The 23974-nt window shown below is 37.6% G+C and overlaps 1 protein-coding gene across 1 annotated transcript in view; it reads left to right on the top strand.

The window, feature by feature from the left end:
• ENPP3 (ectonucleotide pyrophosphatase/phosphodiesterase 3) overlaps nt 1–23974 on the top strand; it is a 74044-nt gene extending 50070 nt beyond the window's left edge. The window contains exons 17-25 of the mRNA XM_059177533.1: nt 156–243; nt 1805–1983; nt 3413–3464; nt 4540–4694; nt 12769–12904; nt 15169–15246; nt 15874–16006; nt 17767–17923; nt 23708–23974. Coding sequence (XP_059033516.1) covers nt 156–243; nt 1805–1983; nt 3413–3464; nt 4540–4694; nt 12769–12904; nt 15169–15246; nt 15874–16006; nt 17767–17923; nt 23708–23878 — 1149 coding nt within the window. The 3' untranslated portion in view covers nt 23879–23974. The remainder of the gene's footprint in view (nt 1–155; nt 244–1804; nt 1984–3412; nt 3465–4539; nt 4695–12768; nt 12905–15168; nt 15247–15873; nt 16007–17766; nt 17924–23707) is intronic.

Genomic DNA, 23974 nt, shown 5'->3' with positions numbered 1-23974 from the left:
CATAGGTGCAAATGATATAAAAATCATTTTCAAGAATTCCTCACAATAGCCTCAGACACAACTGGGGAGCTAGGACAGAGGGAAAATTGGGTCTTTGCCAACATATGTTTTTGCGTTTAGATGGCATCTCATAACCATAGACTGTTGTCACTTAGGCTATCTTCTTGGCACATGGACCAAGTTTTAAAGAGAAGACTGAAATTGAGCCATTTGAAAATATTGAAATCTATAACCTAATATGTGGTGAGTAGATCTATTTACATTTGACACCAAAATGTGGATATAGTTCTAAAAATATGTATTTTGTAATGGGTAATAAATTGAATCCCAAAGATGGATGCTTTGCCCTAAGAAGACAGAAAGGAGAAACGATGAGAAGGAATCATCATCAGAATTATTCAGGCCTAAGAGTCAAGTCTTCCTGTTTGTTGCTAATGATAAACATTAGCTCTCAGGAGACCAGCTTTTCTGTCAGCTACTATTTGAAAATTTCATAAAACTTAGATAAATAAAATTACATTTCTAACTTCTCAAAGCAGGCAAAGAACTCCTAAAAGCACAAGTATTTTCTTGTAATTATAGAGAAAAACTTACAGCATAAAAGGAGAAAAGGAAGTACTTTCTTGGACAGATGCTTTGGATTACACTTAGTATTTAAAAAGGAAAAAAAAATGTTAAGAATTAGAGTTTTAGGGGATCTCCCCTACTTTTCTGCCTACATGCTTACTTCAGAGAGTTATACTACTAAATCATTTGTCTTGGTAAGGCAATGGGTACGTTGTAATTGCACCTTGAGCTTTAGGAATTCTGACGTAAATACACTCAAAATTGTCATCCCTAATCTTGCCAAAGGCCTGTGGTGATTGAATATGACTTAGAAACCAAAGAGTATCCATTTGAAAATAATGTGTTGTAGCCTTACCAACTTTGACTCTCGGATCCCAAGCTGAGTTTGTGGTCAAGGATGCTGGCCCTTTGTGAGGAGGCTTATGTGGTCAAGGATGCTGGCCCTTTGTGAGGAGGCTTAGAAGGAACCAGATAGGATTTCAGCTCTAAGGGAGTTCTATTTGGTGGCATTCAGCAGGAACCACTTAAAAGATTGTGTTTGTAAAATATCTGTGTATTGGGTTGTTGTAGGGAAAAAAGTAGAAAAAGTGATCTAAATATTAGACAGAATTTATGAGTTAATTTTTAAAGGTATCTGTCCTTAAAGAAGTTTCATATAACTAAGTAAATATACTGTCAGTAAGATTGTAAATTAAATTCTTCAAAATTGTTCCTGATATAAGTATAGCTTTTTATGCTAGAAAACCAGGATATGCTTAAGGAACAAAGTGACCATTTAAACAATGATACTTTTCTTTGGAGGAGCAGAAACAGTTCCTGAAGGTGTGTGTAGTAAATGTTCCCATTATCTAGAAAGAGGAGGTGATAGAAACTATGGAAGGGGGGTGGGGTGAGGGAGCATGTGCACCTGGATGGTTCAGTAGGTTAAGCGGGTTTGGCTCAGGTCATCATCTTAGGGTAATGGGATGGAGCCTCACGTTGGATTCTGTGCTCCATGAGGAGTCTGCTTGGGATTCTCTCTCCTCCCCTTCTCTCTCTTCCCCTCTCTCTCTCCCCCTCCTTGCCACACCCCTAGCCCCAAAAGAAATCCCCGAGGGAAGGGACACTAAACTAAAGGCATATGCAATACAAGACCACGTTATAGCAGAATTTATTAAAGAAAGTTTTGTTTCCTTCCAAATGCTAGACAGGTGTTGCCTTTTAATTTAAAACTACTGTGAATTTATTTTTAAAACAGATCTTCTACACATTCAACCAGCACCAAACAATGGCACCCATGGTAGTTTAAACCATCTTCTGAAGGCACCTTTTTATGAGCCAGTCCATGCAGAGGAAGTGTCAAAGCCTTCTGTTTGTGGCTTTACTACTCCGTTGCCCACAGATACTCTAGACTGTTTGTGTCCCAAGCTACAGAACGTAAGTAATAATGTCACATGTCCATAAGAATGTGAAGGGGCAAATTGATCTATAACCAGGGTTATAATAAGGGTAGATGACCACCAGGTTTGTGTTCTAGTTCATATATTTACTAAGTAAGTATATGTGCTTTCTCTGAAGCTCGTCTGGAGATGAGAGATGCACTGAAAGATTAAATATGTGACTATGCTTTGTAAACTGGAAAGCACTCTTTGGACATTATTAATTCCCTTGTGGGCTAAGTGTCCTTAACCGTTCAAAGCAGTAGAATCTTGAAGCTGTCTTTGGTTTCCTTTGTAAACTTATCCTCTTACAGCTAGGGAGATTCTGGCGCTAGGAGTCCTCCAACCTCTGAAGGCAAGGAATCAGAACAGGAGCTCAGAATCCAAGGACCAACCCTCCCTGTGAGAACCAGAGCACAGGGATGGGGGCTGGGATTTCAGGGTGGAATTGGAGGCCTGTTATTAGGAGTCGATCAAGTTAAAACCAATGTCAAGGTGCATTTAATGCCAGGTTAAAAATGTTGTAGAGTTAAATAAGTACCTGCTGCCTCGGGTAAGAGTTACTCCTCATGGCCTGAAGGCACCTTTTTATGAGCCAGTCCATGAAAAGACTAGTCCTAGAGCAAAGACTTGACTTTCTCTAATCCTCAAAATAACATTACGCCACATAGATCAATAAGTATATAAAGAAATGCTGACCGAAAGAGGCTTTAAAGGACAAAAGTCCAGCCAAGATTCCCAATAAAAATCAAGTCCACAGCTTGATCAGATCAGAGTAGGGGTGTAGGTTTCTTACCTACAGCTTACCTGGATGGAACCACCATTTAAAATAATAATAATGTTAAACATTAAGATGTGGGTGTTTTCATCTCCATTTTAGGAACAAAGAAGAGTTAGAAGAAGCTAGGTAAACTGTCCAAGGTCACAGAAATTTGATCTACCTGACTGCAAACCTCCAAATTCTTCTTTGTAAAGAATGCCCTTTGCTGTTCCAAGTGTGGTCACGGGAATAACATCTGCCTCTTGAAAGCTAGTTAGAGATCCAGCAACTCGGGCCCCACTGGGCACAGGATTACAAATCAGAATCTGCATTTTAACAAGCCCCTCAAGTGAGTTGTACTTATATTAAAGCCTGAGAAGCCCAGAGATGTTGTCATTCTAATTTAGTAGTTGATTCTAGCTGTGGTCACAACTTTGCCTCCTTATCAATTGTATCTTTGTTAACTCCCACACAAAGTATCCCAAGCAGTAGTAGGATCTCCGTCTCTAAGCAAGTGGCAGAGTTGGAATTTAAACTCAGGTTAGTTTGGCTTCCTTGCTTAGTAGTAAAACATTAGGGTATTACTGCAGAAATAATCCTGATCCCCTTAAAACATGTCTTATCACTTTGACTTGACTTTTTCTCTCTTCCCCATATTGTTTTGCAGGATATTGATTTAGAACATGTGAATCAAATGCTAAATCTCTCTCAAGATGAAAGTAAGTCAATAGAAAACATGTCAATCTTTGGTGTTTAAGCCTAACAAAACAAAATATTGCCTTTTTGGGATTCCTTAAGATAAACTCATAGAGGCTTTTGAACATAAAGATTATATTGCCAGTATACTGGAAGAAGAAAAAAAAACCCCACAAAACTAGATCTAAATAACAATCACAAGCCTGGGGTAGTTACAGTGCTCCCAAGAATACAAATTCCTTGAAATGGTTGTGCATGTTCCTTTTCTTAGATATGAGTAGCCCAAATGGCCCATCTCTACTGCTTCTTGTCTGTGTGACTCCAAATCACTTAACCTCTCTGGGTCTCAGTCTCCTCATCTATGATAATGGCACCCACCTCATGCAGTTCTAAAGACTGAAAAAGTTACTCCATGGAAATAATTTAGAATAGTGCCTGGCCGCAGCAATATTATTATTACCTGTTATCTTTTAAGTATTCTTATGTTAAACTCACTAGGCCTGCTTCATCATTTATAAAATGGGGATACTTTCTTTATAGAGTTTTTGGGAGAGTTAAATGAGTTAATATATGTGTGCACTTAGAATAGTGCCTGGCACACAGTAAGAGTTCAGTAAATATCTAGGTTGGCTGATAATCTTTTTATAATCTGTTGAGTACTGCTGCATGGCATGAATATCTTGTAGGTTTTTAAACTATCAATAATTGATGGGTATTTAGAAATAATAGGCAAATAAAAATAAGTACATTAGGACATACTGTTCTTTAAAAGTGTAATCTTTCCTATGATAATTACTAAGGTAGGTCATCTTTGTTACAAAGTATGTCCTTTTGGTTTTGAGGATGTATCTCTTCAAATATGTCCTGTGAGCTGTTAGCTCCTTGGCCAGATTACTTTTCTAAACCCTAGTTTTGTAATATATAGAATGGAATATAACACTTGCCTCAGAATTATAAGAATTAAGAGGTTAAGTATGAAAAGTAATTATCAGAGTGACTGGCACATAATAAACCACCAGATGATAGTTTCATGCATAGAAATATTTGCTAATTTTACAAACATTTTTATTTTATGTTCTTTTGTTTTTTTCATTTTAGTAACAGTGACAGAGAAACTAAATTTGCCATTTGGGAGGCCCAAGGTTATGCAGAAGAACAAGGAGCACTGTCTTCTCTATCATAGGGAATATGTCAGTGGATTTGGAAAATCTTTCAAGATGCCCATTTGGAGCTCCTATACAGTACAGAAACCAGTGAGTTCCTGTGTCCATTGAGCCCTGAAGGATGGAAAAGATTTGTTGTTCTCGAATATTCTAAGAATTGACTTTTGATTTTCAGTGGAGATCCCAAAGGGTGTTCAACTGATCTGTGTCTTGTAAAACAAGGTCCCAGGCATTCCTTAAAGGTATTTATAGGTGCTATGTCGGTGCAAAAGAGAACACGTTGTGTTTTGCCCAGAGAAATTAAAAGGTATTCACAGACCAGTTGGTGAGGCAGGTAGAAAAGTTTTCCAAGAGAAGCAATAGGAAATAATAGAGGCACACTATTTATTTCATCTATCCTAAGTACATGATAGGTGCACCTAGAATGTGAGGCTAACTAGATTATGAAGGGCTTTATATTTATTTGATTGTTTAACAAATACTTTTCTATCTGCTGTGTGTTATGGTGGGCACAAGGAGACTAGTGTGAGGAAGAAGTAATCCATCCCCGAAGGATGCCGCACTAGATGTAAGCATCTAGACTTACAGGTATAGATGGGCTATGTGATAGATCTCTTTAGACTAGGGTTGAGAATCCAACTATTGAAATTCTCTTCTTTTTCACTGTCTGACAATCTCTTTTGATATGTGACCCTGGGACTTTGGGCTACCAAAAAAAAGAAAATAGATCTCTATTTCACACCATATACAAAATTAAATTGTTGGTGGGTTTATAGATCTAAATGTGAACAGCAAATCCATATTTTCCTTTCTATATATCTTGATGACCTTGGGATAGAGAAGGACATAAGAACAACAACAACAACGAAAATACAGAGGAAATTGACTAATTTGGCTATATTAATATAATACGTGACAAAAAGACAAAGTTATGGAGGAGATAGTATATTTGCATTGTTCATAAGAAACAAGAGATGAGTATCCAGAATGGTAATTAGGATCCAGAATAGCTAATAAATCTCTTCCACTAATCAAGAGAATGGCAAACATCTTAGTTAATAAATGGGCAGTGACTATGAGCCAAGCAACTGAACCTCATTCGCAATCAGGGAAACAGAAATGAAAGCAAAACTCAAAGTCTGCCAAAAACCAGTCAAAACACCCCTTCAGGGCAGGGATGGTTCTACTTAATGTATCCCAGTGCAATAGAGCTGCCCAGTAAATGTTTCCTGAATGAATGCATTGGCTAAATTAATCCTAAACTATTATTTTTAAAGACTTAAAGCAAGACTTTCAACTAGAAGGGTAAATAAATAATCAGGAAGCTGTTCTTTTTTTTTTTTTTTTAAGATTTTATTTATTTATTTGATGGAGAGAGATCACAAGTAGGCAGAGAGGCAGGCAGAGAGAGAAGGAAAGCTCCCTTCTGAGCAGAGAGCCCGGTGTGGGGGTTTGATCCCAAGATCCTGAGATCATGACCTGACCCAAAGGCAGAAGCTTAACCCACTGAGCCACCCAGGCACCCCAGAGAGCTGTTCTTGTTGAGAAAATCTTGATATCTTAGATCCAAAGACTCAGATGATAAACTTCAACCTATTACTTTTCTTTTTAAGGGTAGAGACCCTCCATTTTTTTTATGGCCAAGAAGTGATTGGTTGTATCTGGTTTATTTACTATTCTTGTTCCAATCCAAGATTTCTGGAGAAAAATAAGCATATTTTCCTGCTATTAACTGAAGCTTTGTATGTTCTGAACACCAACTCTACTGCTGACAATGGTTTAATTGTGGTGCCCAGTAGGAGAGCACTGATGTTTCCCAATGTGGGCAAATATTTTACCAACAGTTACCTGAGTTCATGTGTCTGGTTAATGGCAACATCCCTTTCCTATTATGTGAAATCTTCAGTTTGTGACTTCCCTCCACATACTGTGGAACAACAGTATGAATTTACTTATTCCTTAAAATAATTCCTATTTGTTTTTTGGTTTTGAGAAGGGCAGTAGATCAAGGCCAGTGTTATTATTCCATTCTCTGTTTTGAAAAGTTCAGGTAGCAGGGATTGTGTGGAGTTAAGGGGAATGTTTATGTTTTTAATACTTTCCCCTGCTGTCTTGCATTCCTGAATTTATATGAGCTTTGGCGGAAACCAGAGGCAGAGAGATTTTAAGTGGGCCCAGACCAGGAGCTTAGTACAATTCTTTTTTGTTATTGTTTTAAAACTAGCTTCTTTGTTACCAAAAGTTCCTGTCCTTTCACTGATCCCACAGAACTACTTGTGCATTTCTCCTTCCATGAGACAGGATGGAATTCTAGCAATTTTCTGCTTTCTAATTCAGAAATTACTCCGTTAGTATGTTGTGGTTCAAGAAAATTACATACAAGGATGTTTTGAGATTCACATAAAAATGTTGTAAATCAGCCCTGTGTTTGAAAAATCAGACTTTAAATAAGCGCTTTTTGGAGCATGGGCCCAATTGGCTTGTGCCTTTAAGTTTTATGAAGTTTTTGTTTTTCTGTGGTTTTGGTGGGTTTTCTAATTTTTGTTGTTGTTATTGTTATCACAAAAGAGTTCTGGAGAAGCAGCTGTGATTTGAAATCAAGGTCCTGCAAGAACAGTTTCAAAACTATTAGGGTTGATTAGACTGTATATGGGTTTTGCTTCTGGGACCATAGAGTAAGGCTGTGTAAACTGCTCTTTCTGTTGCTGGGTGAAAAATTGAAATTAAGAGCAAGAATTAGGATTGTGTTTTAGAGTATATACCTAATAAATTTAATGTAAATAAAAGGACTTTTTCAGAGAAGAAAATCGAGCACACGTGAAAAATGTTTCCCTCTCTCTCAATCTATTTGTGTATACACGTCCCATATAATTGGATTTTTGAATAGCCTTTTTTTGTTTCCAAAGCTTGTCAGCGCTAATACTATAAATTATGGCTCAATCATATGTTTTATGATTCTTTAAAAAACTAGGAACATTACTATGTATTGTAAACATTTTTGGGGGGAACTATAAGAAATATTTTTCCCTATAGGAAAAAACCATGACCATAAAAATAATTTTAAAAGTATATAGTTATTATTCTTACCATAAGACCAGATGGTAACTATTCTATCTTAAAACAAATAACGTTAGTTTTTATGTTCAGGCTATAGGTAAAGAGAGTCTATAACTTCAATAAAAATAATTTCATCCTGGGGCACCTGGGTGGCTCAGTGGGTTGAGCCGCTGCCTTCGGCTCAGGTCATGATCTCGGGGTCCTGGGATCGAGTCCCGCATCGGGCTCTCTGCTCAGCGGGGAGCCTGCTTCCTTCTCTCTCTCTCTGCCTGCCTCTCAGTGTACTTGTAATTTCTCTCTGTCAAATAAATAAATAAAATCTTTAAAAAGAAAAAAAAAAAAAAATAATAATTTCATCCACTATTCAAGTTTTATTTTAACCTCACGCCAGACTAGGAATGAAAGCATCTCTCTTTCCTGTGTATGCTCATCATCTGCTTCTCTTGAAGAATTTTGAGAGCTAGGGAGTTCTGATTTTATCTGAGTGTCTGAGTTCTATTTATTGTTTTCCTGACTTTCTACCCCTTGGCTTTTAAAAAAACTCTGAAGAACTCTAAAGAGCTAGCAGGTTTGAAGCTGTTTCTATGTGTGGAGGTGGGGGGATGGTTCGCTGTGCCTTTGCTCAGGAGCCCAGGACTCAGAAATGACGCCATCATACCTCCCCTCCATCCTTCTAGAGGGCTGCTTATTGCATAATCTCCCCTTTATAAAGGAGGCCACATCCTGTCTTTTCCTACTCTCGATGCACTTATATTAGGGGTTCAGGTTTGGTGTGTAAGAAACAAGATTTTCAGTAAACAAAAAATGTAACTTTTTTTAGCACTTTCCCACTAAAGACATGGTGATCCGTGTCCCCCAACTCAAAGTTTGTATTCCTTTGAGAAAATAGTAAATATTTTTGCCCAACTGTTACGTGAGTATAACTTTTACAGCTGCAGCCTCATGAAAAATTATAATACACTTCCTTCCTTAACATTTTATTATTTATTTTTAAAGATTTTATTTATTTATTTGACAGACAAAGATCACAAGTAGGCGGAGAGGCAGGCAGAGAGAGAGGGGAAGCAGGCTCCTTGCTGAACAGAAAACCCGATACGGTGCCCGATCCCAGAACCCTGTGATCATGACCTGAGCTGAAGACAGAGGTCTTAACCCACTAAGCCACCCAGGTGCCCCCCTTCCTTAACATTTTAATAATTCTTTAATTTATTTCTTTTTAAAATATTTTATTTATTTATCAGAAAGGGAGAGGGAGAGCACATGCAGGAAGAGTGGCAGGTGGAGAAGCAGGCTCCCTGCTGAGCAAGGAACCCAACTCAGGACTCCATCCCAGGACCCTGGGGTTATGACCTGAGCCAAAGGCAGATGCTTAACCGACTGAGCCACCTAGTGTCCCCATTTTTATAATTTTAACTGTTGAATATAGGCATTCAGTATATAGATTTTTATTTAATCCATTGCTTTCAATATAGTACATCTGCTCTCTGGACTGTGTTGTGTTCTTCAGTCTGAACATCCTTCCCGTTCAGCCTCTCTAGTGAGTAAACTTTCCATCTAACTTCTTTTACAAACTTTCATCCTGTCTTCTTCTTCCTGGCCCTATGTACATTACCCATCTTTAGGAGACTTCAAGTTCTACCCTCAGGTTTTGGCAGTAGGAATTCACTTCTTTGTGCTTTCCCCAATCATGGCTTCTGGTTGTCAGTATTTACAGGTCTACTAAGTCATGTTACAGTAGTAAACAAGTGTTGATCTGACTTCCAGCTTCTGAAAATTTTGTATTATCCATGATGTGTTTTCATCATTAATTTTTTTTTTTTGGCTTAAAAAAAAAGAGAAATTTATTTCTTGTAGTTCTGGAGCCTGGGAAGTCCACAATTAAGATACCATCTGATCTGGTGTCTGTGAGGACCTGATTCCTGGCTGGCACTCCAGGGCCTTGCTGTGTATTTATAACAACTTCCTCAGCATATGTCGAGAAAGAGGGAGAAAGGGGGAGAGAGACAGAGAGAGGGTACTTCCTCTTATAAGGGCACTAATCCCATTCCTCATGACCTCATCACAACCTCATCCAATCATGATCACCTCCCAAAGTCCCCACATCCACATACTATCATTTGAGGGTTAGGGCTTCCACATAGAAATTTTGAGAGGACACATAGAGCCTGCAGTGAATGCCATCTTTGTGAGACCGTTCCTAACCACTTTGCTCCATCAAATGGAGATACTAATATATTCATCTGTATTGTTCACTGCATCACAAACCTCTTAAGATGCATCTTTTTAAAAAATTTTTTATTTTTTATAAACATATATATTTTTTTTTTAATTTTTTATTTTTTATAAACATATATTTTTTATATACATATATTTTTATCCCCAGGTCTGTGAATCACCAGGTTTACACACTTCACAGCACTCACCAAAGCACATACCCTCCCCAATGTCCATAACCCCACCCCCCTTCTCCCAACCCACCTCCCTCTAGCAACCCTCAGTTTGTTTTGTGAGATTAAGAGTCACTTATGGTTTGTCTCCTTCCCAATCCCATCTTGTTTCATTTATTCTTCTCCTACCCACTTAAGCCCCCATGTTGCATCACCACTTCCTCATATCAGGGAGATCATATGATAGTTGTCTTTCTCTGCTTGACTTATTTCGCTAAGCATGATACGCTCTAGTTCCATCCATGTTGTCGCAAATGGCAAGATTTCATTTCTTTTGATGGCTGCATAGTATCCCATTGTGTATATATACCACATCTTCTTTATGCATTCATCTGTTGATGGACATCTAGGTTCTTTCCATAGTTTGGCTATTGTAGACATTGCTGCTATAAACATTCGGGTACACGTGCCCCTTTGGATCACTACGTTTGTATCTTTAGGGTAAATACCCAGTAGTGCAATTGCTGGGTCATAGGGCAGTTCCATTTTCAGCATTTTGAGGAACCTCCATGCTGTTTTCCAGAGTGGCTGCACCAGCTTGCATTCCCACCAACAGTGTAAGAGGGTTCCCCTTTCTCCACATCCTCGCCAGCATCTGTCATTTCCTGACTTGTTGATTTTAGCCATTCTGACTGGTGTGAGGTGATATCTCATTGTGGTTTTGATTTGTATTTCCCTGATGCCAAGTGATATGGAGCGCTTTTTCATGTGTCTGTTCGCCATCTGGAGGTCTTCTTTGCAGAAATGTCTGTTCATGTCCTCTGCCCATTTCTTGATTGGATTATTTGTTCTTTGGGTGTTGAGTTTGCTAAGTCTTTATAGATGATGGACACTAGTCCTTTATCTGTTATGTCGTTTGCAAATATCTTCTCCCATTCTGTCAGTTGTCTTTTGATTTTGTTAACTGTTTCCTTTGCTGTGCAAAAGCTTTTGATCTTGATGAAGTCCCAATAGTTCATTTTTGCCCTTGCTTCCCTTGCCTTTGGCGATGTTCCTAGAAATCATCATTAATGTTTTTAATGCGATTTTGGAAGGAAGCAGAGATAAATGTGTTCAATCTAAAGATTATATTTATTTATTTGACAGAGAGAGAGAGAGTGAGACCACGAGAGAGGGAACACAAGCAGGGGAAGAGGGAGAGGGAGAAGCAGGCCTCCCACCGAGCAGGGAGCCCAGTGCGGGGCTCAATCCCAGGACCCTGAGATCATGACCTGAGCTGAAGCGGATGCTTAAAAACTGAGCCACCCAAGTGCCCCAAATGTGTTCAGTCTAGTTGAGGAGGTTACTCAACTTCTATATAGTGTTTTCCAGCTGGAGTCATGTAGCGTGTTGGGGAAATACCTTCTCTGGTTGGCTTTTTCCTCAGACTTCGCTCTTCTTCATCTCCTACTTGTTCTGTACCTCATCATGGTGCTCTCCTGCCTATAAATACAGTGCACAGTGTTTTTTGCCTTTTTCTTTGTGAATTGATCATATACATTTTATTTTTCTCCAGCTTTATTGAGCTATAATTGGCATGAAATATTGCATAAGCTTGAGATGTACCATGTGATGATTTCATACATGCATATATTATAAAATGATCACTATATACATTTTAGACACCACAGTTAATTTTCACTTTTAGCCCAATGCAGTGAATAGGGAAAGGACATCCTAATTTAACTAAGCCTTCTTTTTTTGTTGTTAAGAAAAATATACATGTGGGCAGTAGTGGGTATATGAATTAAAATCGGGAAAAAATGAAATGAGTAGCAAAATGTTTACTTATGATTACATGATAATTGAAATATGATGATGATTTAATACTGTATTACCTTAGACACTTGAGTTTGGCAGCATATTTATAAGATGGCTACCAGTGGGTAAGATATTGTATTAGTCTTTAAATATAAATAGAGTTCTACCGGGTTGGCTCAGGTGCTTAAGCAGCTGCCTTCAGCTCAGGTCATGATCCCAGACTCCTGAAATCAAGTCCCACATTAGGCTCCTTGCTTGGCAGGGAGCCTGCTTCTCCCTCTGCCTGCTGCTCAGTCTGTTTGTGCTCTCTTTCTGACAAATAAATAAATAAAAATTTTAAATAAAAATAAATAAATAAAGTTACAAAGAAAATTGTAAAAAACATATTCCTATATTACATGATAAATGAAGCACAGCTACCAATTTTTTTTTAGGTCAACATGTAAGTAAGTTCAGACAACTGTAGTTTCTTTGAATTAATCTCAGATTGCCCAACTGAAGAATAATATCTTTAGTTATGTATGTGTATTTTAAAAAATGAATCGTTTTTATTTTATTTCCAATATATACTTACAAGTACACCATATATATCACTACCTAAAAGTTAGATCCTCAAAAGAATTTTGTTTTTTAGTAGTAGCTCCCATTATTTGGTTGTTCTCAATTCTGTTTTATTCTGCAAATATTCCTTTCCAAGATGTATTTGATTTGCCCTCCCAGTGTCCCTAACCAGAAGGGAACCACAGAAGAAAACATTGCTGAAGACATCCATTTCCATTGCTTGCGTAGACCTGATTCACTAAGAAAATAGGAAAAGGTTAAATGAAAAACATTCTAGGGAAGTTACAAACCATATAAGGCAATGGGTTAGCCACAACTGTGGGTGTAACTTTTTTTTTTCTTTTTCTCTCTTTCAACAGGGAGACACATCGCCTCTTCCTCCCACTGTCCCAGACTGTCTGCGGGCTGATGTCAGGGTTGCTCCCTCTGAAAGCCAAAAGTGTTCCTTCTATTTAGCAGACGAGAATATCACCCACGGCTTCCTCTATCCTCCCGGTTAGTAGAACGCTTTTTTAGGGCAACTACTTAGAAAGCCCTCATCAGCTGGATGTGGGCATGTGCCTTAAACATACGCTCCTTGCCCAAACTACCTGCTTGGGCTAACTAGCTGCCCAGGAGGTTTTCCAGTGGCTGCGGGCTGCCCTGAAGCAGCCCAACAGCTGTAATAAAGACTAATAAATTTTGCAGTGCAAATTGCACATCAGCTCTAATCTGGCCCAGATGTTCGGAGAGTTCGGCAGGTTTAAGTTTAATTTTAAAACTGAAGATTCTTCCGAGAGGGACGCGAAGCGTCTAGAAAAACATTTTTTCTGGCTGCTACCCAAGCAAAGGCCTGCATGGAGCACACCCCTCGGCCCGTGGCGAGAAATCAGGCTGGAACTCGGGTCTGTCGCACACGGAGCGTGCTTATACCCAACCATTACACACCGTGTGTTAAGCAGCTGAATGAACTCTGCATTTGTTGTTTGTAGGTTTTCAGTTTTTGTTTTCAAGAAAGCATCTCTCTTGAGAACATGTGAAAGCCAGTGTCGTTTTTCTAAACTCTCATCTCTTCCCTATGCAGCAGCAAATGTCAGTTTAATGAACTCATTCATGAGATTTTCAGCAATTTCAGCTTCTGGGAGTGGGTTTGTTCCTAATATCTGGCTTCATTTTTTCTACAAGCCCTGATCTAAGAGGTCAATTTAGAGATTTATAATTTAGGGATCCATAAGCGGGGCAGGGGGAGGCCCAATGAAACAAGTAGCACATCAACTTATACCCCTAACACAGAGTTAGGGTAAATAAACTGATGTATCTTATTAAAATATTTGTAGAGTTCCCGAATTCACCAGACACTAGAATGAACCTTAAGGAGTTGCAACATTTTATTAATAATTTTTTAATTGACATATAAAATTGTATCTGTTGAGCTGTAAGACATCAGATGATACGTACATGTTTGCCTCGACAACGAAATGCAATTAATAACAAAACAACTTCTCTCAAAAAATCTTAAGCACGAAATGAAACTCTTTGTTAACTCTCCACTAATTTATTTGTTAGAAATTCCATTGTAAGCTAATCTTATTTCTCTCTGAAAAGGAGGTAATGCAACTTGCTAGCCCAACTTTTGGGGCTTGATTTAAAAAGAAAAAAAAAGCTTCTAAGGGTTCTGAGGACTGTGAATAGCATGTGAAATTTTAAGGTAGAAAAAAACCCCAACAACTTGTTTTTCCATGCTTTTTGGTGCTCAGCCATTGGCCTTTCATTTAAATATTAGCATACCCAAGTATAGTTTAAAAATTAAAAGCCTTTTAAAAACGTTTATAGTCTTGCGGCTTTTTTTAATCCTCACCATATTTCTGTGATCTAGATGTCATGAAACAATGAAGCACAGAGGGACAGAGCCCTTTGTTCCAGCGGGTCAGCTGGTGGGCCGTGGAGCTGGGCTTCCACCCTGGGCGGTATGGGTCTCGAGCACACATACCCAGCACTCACTATGCTAGACAGCACATCCAGGAGTCCTCCATACCAGTCGTGTGTGGTGTCCTCAGCAGTCTTCATTGAGTTAAAACTCACTTACTTAGGGAAATTTGATTTTGGAAGAGTTACTTATGCCAGCATTATTATTTTGTGCACATTCAATAACTGTGCATTCATCCTGGTTCAGCGCTTGTTTTCTAGGGCTGTTGGAACAGATTACCACTACCCTGGTGGCTTAAAACAATAGAAATGTATTATCTCACAGAGGTAGAGACCAGAAGTTCAATATCAAGATATTGGTGGGGCCATGCTCCCTTTGAAGGAGAGAATCTTCTTTACCTCTTCAGCCTCTGGGAGCTCCAGGCATCACTTGGCTTATGCTACATCACTCCAGTCTTTGCCTTGATCTTCACAGTGACTTCTCCCCTGAATATTTCCTCTTCTGAACCTCCTCTCTCTTTATAAGAACACAAGCCTACTCTAAATCCAGGATAATCTCTTCTTGAGAACTTTAACTCAATTATATCTGCAAAGACCCAAATTTCCTATGTATCACATTCATAGGTACAGTGTGGTTAGGCTTTGGACATATCTTTTTGAGGGTCACCATTCAACCTACAGGTATCAAATGCATAAAACGGTCAGCATTGTTAACCTCTACTGGAGGGTACTTAGTATCCCTGTGTACTGACTGCTAATAAATTTTCATTAGTATGTAATAGTATTTTGCTTGTTATGTAGTATGTTATATTTTCTCTTCTGGCTAGAGTTAATCGAATCCATTTATTTTGCAGAAAACAATAGAACTTCGGATAGTCAATATGATGCTTTAATCACGAGTAATTTTGTCCCCATGTATAAAGCTTTTAAACGTAAGTATACATTTAGATGATTAATTTAAAAATATCTAAGTGACTTTATGAACTTACAAACTAAACACATTTTTTTTTTCAGTTTGTCTCTGATACTGAGCCATTATGTTTTAATGCTTTGAATTTAGAGTTAGGAAGGATCTCCGAGATAGATTTTTTTTTTCAACTTCAACCTTGGGTACCTTGTGATTAGAACTTCAGTAATTGGTTTTTAATCCTAATTTAGTTCTAAATGGCTCTTCACACACACACACAATTTTTACTGACCTTTACCATAAGTGAGTGAAAGGTGTTTGTCCCTGGAATCATAATTAATAAAGCAGTATGTATGTTCTGACCATAATTTTGAATATCACTGTCCCGAAAGCTCCTCAACACTAGGAAGGAATTTGGAAGCATTTGTTACTGTACTGTTAAGTCTGCAACTGCATCAGCAACAGGAAGTACCATCAATGTGACTTCTATTTATTTTTGTTACATGGACTATTTTGCAGACTTTACCAAATCACCCCCTGACAATTATTGAAGCAGAATTTGACACTATTTAAATGTACCTCTCTATAACAGAAAATATTTCCATGTTCAGTAAAGGTAGATATTTTTAACATCTTATTCTATTATTTTTAGAAATGTGGGATTACTTCCACCGTGTTCTTCTTGTGAAACATGCCATGGAAAGAAATGGAGTAAATGTGGTTAGTGGGCCAGTATTTGATTATAATTATGATGGCCATTTTGATGCTCCAGATGAAATTACAGAGTAAGTAATTTGAAAACAAATGGACTTTTTGATTTAGCAATAGGGTTTCAAGAGGGGGAAACCTCAGTACTCTAAATAAAAGCTTAGTATTCTAAATATTACACAATGTATTTACATAGAGTTGTTATCATTGACTATGTTCAACTAGTCTAAATACATTGCAGAAATTTTATATGGCAAAAATTTACACTGCTGGGCAAAGGAAAAATGTTGAGGAAAAGCTCAACAAAATGTTTATTTAGAAAATTTCTAAACAAATGGGCACAGGGAAAATGTGATGTTGTAAAGGTTAAAGAGATAAGACTCACTGTGCTATCAATAAATATAGAGCCTGGAGCAATTAATTTAAGAAAATCAAGTAGTTAGGATTCACAATACCGTCCAATAGTGGATTATTCATACTGTATCTCCCAGGGGAGGGTAGAGGCTTCCCCTAGAAACCCATCTTATTAACCTGTATATCTTTGTACTAAACCTGGGCGTAATACTTTGCTAAGAATTACTTTGAATGCAGCACACAGGAATAGAGAGGTTTAGTTTTACTCATGATTTCTCTTTATTATCAAAGTGTATGAAGGGCCGAACTAAACAGCTGTGCTGTCTGAGCCTAGACTGCGTATAGCAATAGTTTCTACCTACACCTTTTTTTTTTTTAAGATTTTTATTTATTTATATGACAGAGAGAGATCACAAGTAGGCAGAGAGGCAGGCAGAGAGAGAGAGGAGGAAGCAGGCTCCCCGCTGAGCAGAGAGTCCGATGCGGGACTCAATCCCAGGATCCCAAGACCATGACCCGAGCCGAAGGCAGTGGCTTAACCCACTGAGCCACCCAGGCGCCCCTACCTACACCTTTTTGATGGAGTAACATTTATGACAACTTAGTGTGTGGCCTTTTCCCATTTCATTTGTCTTGTCCTTATTTCAGTGCTTATTAATCTTATATTTCACCATTTAATAGTTCTGGCAAACACTTTGATAGCACCTCACTACATGCTAAGTATTTTCTAAACATGTACACTTCATTTAGTCCACAAAACATTCCTATATTAGATTTTGTTAGCCCCCATATAGAGATGGAGAAACTGAGGTACAGAGAGGTTCAGTATCTGGTCTATGTTCCATAGCGAATAAATGGGAAAGCCAGGATACAAACCATCTGAGTTCATGTAGAAATCCTAAATTCACAGTAATATCACTACTTACAGCAGTCATATTTCTTTTACTGGACTCCGCCTACCTTTATTTTGCACTTAAGGGCTGTCATATCAGTTACATGGATTTATCCCCATGTCCACCCTGTGAAGTTGGTTGTAGAGGTCACCTCCATGTTCAAGTTGAGGAAACTTACCAAGTCATAGAATGTGAGAGGATTAGCACCCACTCAGACATCTAGCGGAAGTGTTCAGCTAGAGTTGGAACTGGGGGTTCTTTGTTTCCAGTCCCTGCTCGACTGCAAATTGTCACTATGAAATATAAAGTTAACAAAACTAGGAAACACAAGAGGCCTAATATCATGGTCTCCTTTTCTTTGTATTCTCATATTTTCCTGTAATGTTTTATAATGACCAAATTTAGACTTCTAGAAAGTTCTGTTCTGGCTCATGGGAGTGTCAAAATACGTGATGAGATTTTGTACTTTCTGTTCATTTACTTTCTTTGACTGTATTTTTACTTTAGCATGTCTTTTAAAAAATGTATAATGACATAAGTTTCAGAAGCAAAAATATAATAACATGAAATCTTTTCAATTGTGTTTTTAGATATGTAGGGAACACTAGGGTTCCCATCCCAACACACTACTTCGTGGTACTGACCAGTTGCAAAAATCAGAGCCACACCCCTGATGCCTGCCCCGGGAGGCTGGATGTCCTACCCTTTATTATCCCTCACCGACCTACCAACATGGAAAGCTGCCCAGTAAGTATGCTTGCAGAGTCCTCAGGACCTGAGAAAAATGAGCTTCTCCAAGCTTTCATAAAAGTGGCTTTGACTATAACATATTTTTTTAGTTGTTTCATGGGTAGAGTTGTACTAAATTACCTCATTTTTATACTTTTCCTTAGACTACTCATCTTTATGTAATTGATGTAAATTTAAATATGTATGTGCCTATATGAACATGTGTTTATATGAGTATCTTACATATTTTACACATACACATTTTATTCACACTCATAAGGAAAGGGGTGGTATCTTATTAATATTTTACTTCTTAACACAGAAGCTTGATGGTACTATGTCAATGTTGGTACTCAATGTTTCCTGAATGAATATGTAAATATAAAAAGTCTATCAGCTTGAAACATGAGGTCTAAAATCAACTACATATGCACAGACAATGAGTTAAAATAACACTTTTTTAAAACATCGTGTGTTAGTCTACTTCAACATCTTTATGGATCAAGGAAAATTGTGTGTAAATGGTTACTTAAACTTACTGCATAAATTTTTATAGGAAAAATATGTATTCTTGTAATTGGGTTTTATTAGTTATTCAACAAATATACTGAGTACCTATTAAGCGCGTAGTACTGGGAAAAAACTTTTTAGAATGCACCAATGAAGAATACATTGTCTCTGCCCTCAAGGAGTTCATATATAACTTTGACGTATAAATGAAGTATAAATAAGGATAAATGAAATATAAACACATAAATGGGTGAGTTGGTAATATAAAAATTATTTTAAAAATGAGATGTCACAAAGTTGCTTTAATTGCTAAATCTAAAGTTGGGTTAATGGCTAAATAATATAACGATTGTTTGAAACACATTTGACTAGAATAATCTATAAAGGAGGGTTATCTAAAATGAGGAGAGAATAGGGTTCAGCCCTGAAAATGTGCAGAATCTGAACAAATTGAGAGGACTGAGAAGAACTTTCAAAGGAGAAAAGATTTGGTAACTGGATGCAACAGCCAAAGAAAAAGGGAGACTTGAAGATGAATCAGAGATTTTAAATGTAGGTAATTAGGAAAAAAATGGGAGAGAGGGAAGTTAGGAATGAGAATTATTTTGGCAGTTAGATAAGAGTTAAGTTTAGGCATGTCCTTTGCAGTAATGGGTGTTCACATGGAAAATCCCACAGGCTAGTAGAGACTGGAAATTAAAGCTTAGGTTCTAGGTCAGATTGGAATTCATCTTTATTCTTTCAGGTGTTCAACACATAACTGCCTTCACCATACTATGTATTGTGGGAGATACACTGATAAAGAAGACATGAATTCTGTCAAAAGTGGCTCACAATCTAGTCCTTAGATGCCTAGTACAATAGAAGAAAGAAGAGATAAGAGGCATGAAGAGGGACAGATACAGTTGCTGTAGGATTTCAAAGGAGAAATATTTCTTAGTAGGGAAGGTGACCTTCTAACTGGGTCTTGAAGGTAGGATTTGAACTTGAATGTTTGAGTGGTCTTTCAGTGGCTAAAGATGGAGGGCAAAGGTTAGAGGCTAAGCAGTGGCTCCCTTAGAGTCCTAGAGTGGGCAAGTATTTCCAGAAAAGGATAAGCCCTCACTCTTCATGTATGCTTCCAATGGCAGAAGTGGTGACTAATTCACCGTGGTGCTAGTTACCACTGAATCAGAATTAAGTAGTACTTTATAGAAGGCCCTAGGTAGCTACTATGGATTGATTAAAATGGGTATGCAAAGAGGAAACTATTAACTACCCCTGGTCTAGGCTCTTACTGCCTTTTGTCAGACCAGCCTAAGTAGCTTCATTGTCTCTTTTTACCTCCCCTTCACCTCTGTACACCAACTTAGCTTAAACTTCAGATTTTTATTATGACATGCTTTCTCATTCCAAAACTTTATCTACCCTGAATGAAAAACAAAAACAAGCAAACAAAAACCTTCTAGCTTTTACTTAAGGCTCTTCACAATTTCCCCTCAACTGGCCTTAAAAAACCCAAGTTGTGGGCCTGTGGAAGTCCTTGAAACTATTGGATGCATCTTGAGTTTCCCTCCTCAACATCATTGCTCATGCTTTTCTTTCCTAGTATGCCCTTCTTTTCCATCTGCTAAAAATTCTACTTAGGCTTCAAGGTAAGGTACAGATGGTATGACGCCTCAGACATCCAAAGAAAAGATGATCTCAAAATTACTAGGGTATCGTCTCCATTGAAGAAGATATCAACACTACTGAATTGGACATTATCTAAGATTTCAAGGAATTTTCAGTATAGTAAATTTATAAAGGTAATTAGGAGACATCAAAATATGATGAGTGTAAAGCAAACTTAAACCATGCTTTGATTATGAGGGAGATTGTGGATAAGATGTGGCTGTCAATTAGACAAGAGGGAAGAGAGAGGCAGGATGAGAAAGGGTCAAATGTAACTGAAAATTTAGGCATGACCAACTAGGAAATTTATGAGATAATCAACTTTTGGGAAGGATGGATTTGCTTTTGGTGGTCTTCAGACTGAGAAACCAGTTGAATACTTTGGAGCGTATATGAGAAGCAGTATAGAATAGATCTTAAACACATGGATTTTGGAGTTGGACACCCTGTGTTCAGTTACTGACATTGCCTCTTTGGGTAAATAACTGAATGTCAATCTCCTCAGTTAAAAACAAAAATTCACCTTCCCTTATAAAATTGCTGTGAGCTTTAGAAAAGTTATTTCATATAAAATCCCAAGAATTCTCAGTACATAGTAAGCAAATGGTGGCCATTTTAAAGAAGTCACATCTTATATTGGAGTTACACATTCTACAGTCAATATAAAGTGAGATTGTATGCAAGTAAAATCCTCTTTAGTCAGATCACCCCATAAGTACAGTACATGTAAAACTATACCTTAAAAAAGTCTGAATCAGTCAGTATTTCCCTTAGCAGTAGGAAAGGTAATCGTGTCTTGGGCACTCAGTGAAATAGTTGGCTTGTTTTAAGGGGAATGCTGTATGGAAACCGCACTTTCAAATATTCTAACCACTCAGTGCGGGAGGTACCCCCACTATAAGAGATCTGAAGAAACGGACACCAGTTTAGAAATGACAGATTCACAACTCTACCTCACACTTGTTCCAGGAGACTAGATTCATATAGCCTTATTTATTTTCTTCCTTCCCTGTTTTTCCATGTTTTCTGTACTTCTTTTCACTTTTCTTTTTTTACTCTAAACTTTATATTGTTCAATTCCTGCCAGATAAAAGAGTATGTTGTCTTGAGTCCAGGTGGCAATGATTACTGTGGCTTGTTCAAAAGATACTGGAAAATACAGGTACGGAACTTGGACGAGAAACCAGAACTGTGGAGACATTTGGTATTAAATTATGGGAGTGAAATAAAGTTGCCAAAGGGAAGAAAGTGGAAAGAAGAGATCCAAAGATCAAGCTGAGGAAAATGTCTATAGTTCCAGGATAGAACCAGAAGCAGTTGAGAAAACAAAGCGTCAATGAACAAGTAAGAAGTTAGAGAAAAGGAAATTTTAGAAGCTTGGAATGACCAAATAAGTGAAGGATCTTAAAAAAAAAAAAAAAAATCCACTCAAGGTATCCTTGCCAAAGCGATTCCATTAGTGTGGTAGCAGCAATAACCAGACTGTATGTGGTTAAGGGGAGAAAATAAGGAAGTAGTTAGAGTGGAAAAATACTGAAACTGATATTGCCTCAAAAACCCAACAAAGCGAGTAATATTTTAGGGGCATATAATAGTTGTAACACATACACAGTTGACTCTTGGACGATATAGGGGTTAGAAGTGCTGTCCCCCACACAGCTGCAAATCCATGTATAACTTCACCCCCTCGAAGCCTACTATCGACTGAAAGCCTGACAATACCATAAGCAGCTGGTAAGCACTTACTGTCTCTGTTCATGCACTGCATTCTTACAATGAAGTAAGCTAGAGAAGTGAAGTTGTTTTTAAGAAAATCATAAGGGAAAGACCTTTGCAGTTCTGTGCTGTATTTACTGAAACAAATCTGCATCTACATGGATCCTCACAGTGCAAGCCCAAGTTGTCCAAGGGTCGATGGTATTTAAATACAGCTCATAAGAACAGCATGGATGCAAGGCTGCTGTTCTGATGGAATGCACTCGTACATCCCATGGTCTATGGGTAGCTTCTGTTCACACTGGTCGGTGCAGGTGACCTTACCCTGTACCGAGTAGTCCCCCTGCCAAAATAGAGTTAGGTGTTGTGCTTTATTAGGTTCATTGAATTGCGATTTCAAGAGAGGAGACTTATTCAGGTGTTGAGTGAACATTTAGTCGGCAAGGCACCAAGGAAGTCCTATGAGAGAGCAGAGCAATATAAATCAAGGGGGAGAGAACTTTGTGAAAAACATAAGAGACATTAAATGCTGCTGAAATGGAAACTAGTAAAGGCAGGGAAAAACAAATTAATCAATTAGATTCACATTGGCTATCTGAGCTCAAATTAATACAGTGTTTATTTATTTTAAAATTTTACTTATTTTAAAAAATTAACATGCATCATTAGCCCTTAGGAGGTTAGGGGGTCTAAGGGGGTTAGAGACAAGACATAGTTCCCTCTTACACTTCCTCTAGCTTAAATAATAGCTTCCTATTTTAAGCCTGCATATTTAAAAAACAAGCTAACTACCACACTGAAGTCAAATGACAGGTTTTTTTTTTTTATTATGTTCAGTTAGCCAGAATATAGAACATCATAAATCAAATGACAGTTATCAGAAGACACTCTTCTAATTAAACAAACTTTCAAATTTGCTTTCTTTTAAAAAAATGGAAATGAAAATTAACAAGACCATATGAATATCAGAAAACTTATATAAAAAATAAAATATTATGTAGAAATCCGTGGCTCTAAATGATTGAATTTATTTTTATGTAGTAAAATACCTATTAAAAATCAGATGGCCAAGGAATGTCTGAAAAGATGCTCAGCTATAATGGTACTCAGGGTAATAAAATCAAACAGAGATGGAACCTTTGACACTCATTTGGCAAGGATGTGGGGAAACAGTTATTATCTTCCACTGCCAATGCCAAGTGTAAATCGCTGTGAACACCTTGAGGAGTGCAAGGTTTGATACCTGGTAAAATTAAAGTTGCATGTACTATATGATCCAGCAAGTGCATGTGTAGATCTTAGAAAGTCATATTCTCGAATACAGGAGGTATGTGCCAAGTTATTCATTACAGTATTATTTATAATGCCAAAAATACTATCAGTATGGCAGTGGGGGAAAAAAAAAAACTGCTACCACAAACCACAGCTAAAAACAAATGATTGAACCAGCTCTAGATATATCACTTTGGATATACTGCAAACGTACTGATTGAGAAAGTAACTATAGAATGCCACTTGTGACATCACTTATATAAATTTGAAAACTCATAAATCAGTGCCTTGTATTGTATACTTATGTGCAGCAGGTTTAAAAACACTGGATTCACATGAACTCATGATAATGCTCAGTGCTGAGTAGAACAACATCGGGAATTTAGCCTCATCTGTAAGATCTTATTTCTTTTTCATAAAGTAAATATTAAAATAGTTAAACTTGATCACTTTCTGGTGGTATTTGTTCTAATGTACTTTGTACTTTTGTTTTCCTTATATTGTTGGAAACAACAAAATGGAGGTATATCAAGTGAAGATTTAAGGCATTAAAACCCACAGGAAAAAGGCAAACTTCTAAATCATAAAAGATCTTTCTGTTAATGAAAAATAATGCTCCATGAAAAACAGTCTTTTGTTTCTCTTTTACAGCAATATAAGCCAGAAGCTGTTTGGATTGAAGAAAGATGGCAAGCCCACATTGCTCGGGTCCGCGATGTGGAACTTCTTACTGGACTGGACTTTTACCAGGAAAAATTACAGCCTGTCTCTGAAATTTTGCAACTAAAGACATATTTACCCACATTTGAAACCGTTATTTGACTTAACATATGAATGATTTCTGGCAGAACGTAAATGATTCTTCCCTGTTAAACAGTCACAAAATAAAGTTTTCAATTTTCCTTAAATCCTTAAAAA

The sequence above is a fragment of the Mustela lutreola genome, chromosome 6 (assembly GCF_030435805.1).
Source record: "Mustela lutreola isolate mMusLut2 chromosome 6, mMusLut2.pri, whole genome shotgun sequence".
Lineage (NCBI taxonomy): Eukaryota > Metazoa > Chordata > Mammalia > Carnivora > Mustelidae > Mustela > Mustela lutreola.
The sequence above is the reverse complement of the archived record's forward strand: the minus strand, read 5'-3'. Positions and strand labels throughout refer to the sequence as shown.